The 5711-nt window shown below is 46.2% G+C and overlaps 1 protein-coding gene across 1 annotated transcript in view; it reads right to left on the bottom strand.

Annotated features, from left to right (window-relative positions):
• LOC118339810 (gap junction gamma-1 protein-like) overlaps positions 1 to 2232 on the bottom strand; it is a gene marked incomplete at its 5' end in the record, with an annotated part of 11411 nt that extends 9179 nt beyond the window's left edge. Inside the window, 4 exon segments of the mRNA XM_035677576.1 lie at positions 3 to 133; positions 844 to 1524; positions 1620 to 1845; positions 1961 to 2232. Coding sequence (XP_035533469.1) covers positions 120 to 133; positions 844 to 1524; positions 1620 to 1845; positions 1961 to 2200 — 1161 coding nt within the window. The 3' untranslated portion in view covers positions 3 to 119.
• Positions 2233 to 5711: the final 3479 nt, after the last annotated feature.

The following is a 5711-nucleotide window of genomic DNA, read 5'->3' as shown; positions in this document are numbered from 1 at the left end:
ACACACACACACACACTCTGGTCTCCCTCAGTGGTCTGACTGCACTCCCATATGTGCTTCCCCCATGTGTTTAAGGCCAGTAGGAATGGAAGAGCAGACGTTTGAGGCAGGAAGCACGCTCAGGCATGTGTTCCTAGGAGAGGAGGAGGCAAACAGAGGAATATTCAGCACGTTAGTTCACTTTAAACCTGGACTTTGAAAAAGCTTTTCCACAATTTACATGACGTTTTGCTGACTTGAGGTCATATGACGGAACTAATCTGAGATAAGCATTAGGAAATGTTCACCATGGAACTGAAACAGCAAGGTCTGAGACCTGATCAATTATTTCATCTGTTGAAATAGAAAGGTCAAATATTCTCTATTCCCAGCTCCTCAAATGTGAAGATTTGCTGTCAACAAGCTGTCAACTTGAGCTCTGTGAAATCATACAGGCCATTTTTTTTTTCTATTTCTAACATGAGTTCACTAACTTCAAACTGATTTAGCCTGTTAACTAGGGCGGCAACTTACAGTTAAGACAATTACAGAAAGATTCCACAAGTTTTGCCAACAAATCTAGCACAGAGTTTAGGGCTGCAACCAACAGATATTCAAATTGCTTCTTTTGTTCACTCAACATTCCAGAAACTAAATTATTTTCAGTTATATAAAATGTAAGTAGAACATCTTTAGTTTTGACTAAACTAGTGAATGTTTGGAGTCTGTTAACTGACTACTTTCTGGTTTCAACTGTTGCCATGTGTGAAATGGAGATGGCAATACATAACTATCTCAAAAAGTGTACGTTTAGAGATAAATATTGGATCTAGTTAAGGGCACAGTCTCCAGTGTCTTCGTTACCTTTCTCGCTCGCCTCGCCCTGCTTTTCCTGGGCAAAGTTGAGGCGGTTCTGCTCTGCAGCCGTCTGTGCAGCCGTGTTGACCTCTGGGCTGCTGCTCCGTGAAGGGCCTCCTTCATCTGCCTGGTAGGCCAGGTCCAGGTGCTGCTGGGCCAACTTCAGGTGCCTCCTCAACCGCTCCAGCTCCTTGGACGACGGCCCCTCGTCCCCGAAGCTCTCCCGCCCGGAGTCGGCCATTGGCGAGTCCCTCAGCTCTCCTTTCAGTTTCTCCTTTTTCATGGTGGCGTGATATCCCGGCGGAGCTGTGGGCATGGCGCGTGAGGAGGATGGACGGGAGGCACGTGAGCCGAGGGTGGCCCGCTTGCGGAAGGTGTCGCGGATACCACCGACCCCCAAATGGATGATCTCGAAGACGGTGAGGAGCAGGCAGAGGAAAGACACCACGTACATGACCAGCAGGAAGATGGTCTTCTCCGTGGGGCGGGACACAAAGCAGTCCACAGTGTGCGGGCATGGCGAGCGAGTGCAGACGTAGGACGGTATCACCTCGAAGCCGTAGAGGGCGTACTGGCCAAAAAGGAAGGCAACCTCAAAGGCAGAGCGCCACAGAAGCTGGCACACGTACACTTTCATCAGGCCGTCACGCAGGATTCGCCGGCGACCGTCATGCTTCTTCTCTGAGCCTTTGAAAACAAAGACACGGGTTAGAATCTGATTTAATTAGCGCCGCACGGCGGTAAAACCTGCTCTGTGATTGCTGCTCAAACCTCCACCTTACTTTTTTCTGCTTTGTCGGGCTTGTCTTGTTCAATCTCTTCAGCGATCATGGGGTCTTCCTCTCCGTTGTCCTCCGCCTCCTCGTAGTCTCGAACTGCGCCACGGCTGACGATGGGCATCCTCTTCTTCTGGTTCCGGACGGGCCGATACTCGCTGTCTTCCATGCGGGCGATCTTGTGCATGGCAAAGCCCAGGTACATAATGGTCGGAGTGGTGATCAAGATCACCTGAACACAAAACAAAAACACGTGCGTGTTGGACAAACACAGCCACTCTTCACCATTCAGACGCAGAATATTGTTGAGACCGTCACTGTAGACTGAAATGTGATATGCAGCTCACCTGGAAGATCCAGAATCGTACGTGAGAGAGCGGCGCAAACGCGTCGTAGCACACGTTCTCACACCCAGGCTGTTGCGTGTTGCACACAAATTTACTCTGTTCATCGTAGTAGATGGTCTCACCGCCGACGGCTGTCAGCACAATGCGGAAGATGATGAGCACCGTCAACCAGATCTTCCCCACGAAGGTGGAGTGGTTGGAGATCTCATCCAGCAGACGAGTTAGGAAGCTCCAACTCATGGTGACGAGGTGACCGGGGAGCTAAAGACGCTCTGGAGGAAGAGAACAGAGACAACACTGACACTCACATACTTCAATACTACAAGTTTTATTGTTTGGAATTCTGCATTGCATTCTCTTTTCTATAGAGAAGAAAAAAAACAAACAAATGCTAACAAAACAAACAAGATTTGTAGGCCCCAGAATCTGTGCAGAACTACAGTACTTCATTAGAACGCTGTTCAGTCAAACATTTGGCTGGATATTGCACTTGGCCATATTGCGATTTCAATAATATTGCTATTAGGTCTGCAGACCTATTACACAGCCAAAGCTTGAAATGAAGCTGAAGTAATTTGTTGATTCAAGGATTAGTCAGCCAAAATGAAGTTATTAGCAACTATTTTTAACGCTTCAGCCTCTCATGTGAACATTTGCTGGTTTTGGATATTAAAAACACAACAACCGATCGATTGAGTAAATATTATTGGACAACGAAAATAGACCGTCAACGACCTTTAAAAGCCTCCAAGCGTTCCTCATTGGATTAATACAAAGTGTCCACTCCACTACCAGGTTCACACATCCACACAGTGATTAAAAGAATGCAAGAACAAATACTGCATGCAAGTATTATAGGTAGACCTCAACCGCAGGGCGAAGACATAAACACAGCCACATGTTTTGTTTTAATCAGACACAGATCTCAGAGACACGCGGGTATCCATGCGTCAACGACACAACAAAGTGTGAACCAGTCCTGTTGGTCGGAGCGCTGGCCCTGGTAAACCTCCGTTCTTCCAGCTCCCTGCAATGCCAAGCTCCAGCTGCTTAATCAAACATCAAAGTGGCGGCTGGCAAGTCGCAGCTAGCTGTGAGCAGACCTGCTGGGGCTTTGGACTGCAGGAATTCTAATACTCAAGCAGTGAATGGGCTTAGGAATTCGTTTCCTGCCACAGTGCCAGAAGTTATCCCTTTAAAATTCTTTAAAACCACAATTTGATAACTTAACATGGCCGAGACATAAAGGAGAGAACAGAGCTGGGGCTTTTTCACTTCAGTACCCATTAGACTGCTAAAGTGGATCACTGAATCTACAGAGGAGCTTTCGGAGGATAACTGGAAACAGAATTCAGACTTTGTGTCGTAGTTTGGATAACTTTTCAAGACAAGATTCTAAGGTTTGCTTCTCCAGAACTAGCTGAAAAGTTTGCCTCGAAGCCTCCCTGAGCCCCGAAATGATATGTTACATCAAATCCAGCACCCAATCTGAATAACAAACCGAGCTAAACGAACTAAAGTCTCAGAATCTTTATCAGGACTCTTTGGAGCTACCTTCTCTACTTTTATGTGTCAGGAAAACAGGGTGTAGCTAAGAAAATAACCAGAATTTCATGACTCATTGCAACAGGACAAGACTCAAGCCATTCCCAGTATCTTTAGGCATGTCTCTTCAGATTAGTGCACTACACTCAGGCCCTCCCTCGCCAGCTTACTCATCCATTCCTTTGCGAAATCCTTTCCCCAAACTGGCACCTTCAGATGGTTACAAATGGTGAGACAGACTTGCCTGAGCCTGATCAGAAAGAATGCTTTTGGTACTGACCACCAGAGTAAGGAAAACAGGCTACAAGTTGGCCTGTCTTGTCTGGAGCCAAGTGAAATTATGGGCTTCTCAGATATAACAGCGAGTCAGAAAAGTTTCCTTCATAAAACCTAGGACTCAAAATCACACAGGAGACACTCACACGCTGCAGGGACATCACACCATTACCTCTAGAAGCCATGTTGATTCTCAGTGGTGGGAAATAGTCGTTTGAAGAAGCATTAAACTTTGTGACCCTGAAATAAAGTCTGAGACAGGAACACGTACAGCTGCGAGGTGACGGCTGTTTTAACATGCAATTAAAAACCCCACCTAAAATGGCTAAAGTGCTTCAGTACAGGTGTATGGCCCTTCTGACACCGAGCCTTACACACTCGAATACGCATGTGTTCTTACAAAGAGGCGGACTGTCCCTTTAAACATCACCTGTCCCACCTCGTCTGCTCTTCCTGCACTGACACTCTGGTGATCTGATATTCAGCCGTCTCCGGTTCAAACTGGGCTTTGGAGGACACGAACCCGGTACGCAAAAAAAATAAAAAATAAAAACAGAACATTGCGCCACTGACCAAAAGCATCTTGGGAGAAATGAAAGGCGTTACCATCGTGAATCCACAGCGGCCTGACCACTAATGGACATCTAATATCAGGATAATCAAAGAACACTTGGAAAACAAGCTCAACGGCCAAAACAAGACACTTGAAATTTGACCTCCAAGCCGGGCCTACCTCTGTTTGTGCCAGTTTATCAACCTTTACACAGACTTATCACTACACTCGAGTCACCTGCGCAACACAGAGACGCCTGGAAACTTCACATTCCGGTCAAACACTGTCCATAAAGTGCCAAAGAAGTCAGTCAAACGTCCACATCGCCAGTATATTTGAATATTGCTCACACGGTGTAATTGAAGTCATCTAATGCTCTTATCTTGACACCAATGGGGTCAAAGAGGGGTTTGGATTCTTAGCTGTTGTTCACGGCACAGCAGGTGTCACTTTTATTCCATTTACTCCTTCCAGCACCTCCTGTTGAAGCCCTGTTCAATACCCTCCCCCTGTGCACAAACACGCAGGTATCCCATCACCAAACAATCTATTGAACTAAGGTCTCCGAGCTGGAGCGAAGGCAAACATTTTCGCCGTGCCACCCGCCCCAAAGCTAACCAAAGTCAGCCTTTAAACAGTAGCTTATTTGCTCATGTGGGCTAAACCCAGCTCAACTGATTTAATGGCTTTTCTGCTTCAGGAGTCACTCAGGAGGAGATGGAGGGAGGGTGGGGTGGGTTGCAGAGTTTTTTGGGCAAAGGATCTGGACAAAGCGAAGGCGAGTTAACATTCCTGCCTAACCAAAAGCAGAAAGCTGGATTTTTAGGGTTCAGGGAGCAGACAGAGGGCACATGAAATCCCCATGAAGTCCAAGCTGCCAAGACAGGAATACAGCACCTACAAACGTCAATCACCGCTCTCCCTCTGGGGTGTCACTGTGAACACACACACACACACAAAAAAAACCACACTGTTTCTGACTTGGCACAGACAATTCAAGAGACAGATCTCCTTTTCCAGTTTCAAATAAACAGTCAAAAAAAGTTTTTAAAGGATCCTCGGCTATGAACACGCTTTGCTGAGTCAGACTGAATTGTTTTGGAAATTGTGGCATTCCTGGAGGAAAACAAAGTGCTGCCAAACTTCAGTGGGGAAGCAAAAAATAATACCGAAAAAATAAGCCACTGACTTAGAAGATGAAGCCATCATTTCAAAGAGACAGAGACACTATTAGTTTGGAAAGTTAAAACCACTATTAGCAGGAGAATTACTCACTAAAAAAACAAAGGAAAATCACTGTAATGCTTACAGTCTGGTGGGTGAGTGGATTTAGCGACTCACGATGTGGCAGTTGTTTCTCCTGTGGTGTTAAAAAAC

The sequence above is a fragment of the Morone saxatilis genome, unplaced genomic scaffold (genome assembly GCF_004916995.1).
Source record: "Morone saxatilis isolate NCDOM2014 unplaced genomic scaffold, NCSU_SB_2.0 Contig6, whole genome shotgun sequence".
Lineage (NCBI taxonomy): Eukaryota > Metazoa > Chordata > Actinopteri > Moronidae > Morone > Morone saxatilis.
This window is presented reverse-complemented; position numbering and strand designations above follow the sequence as displayed.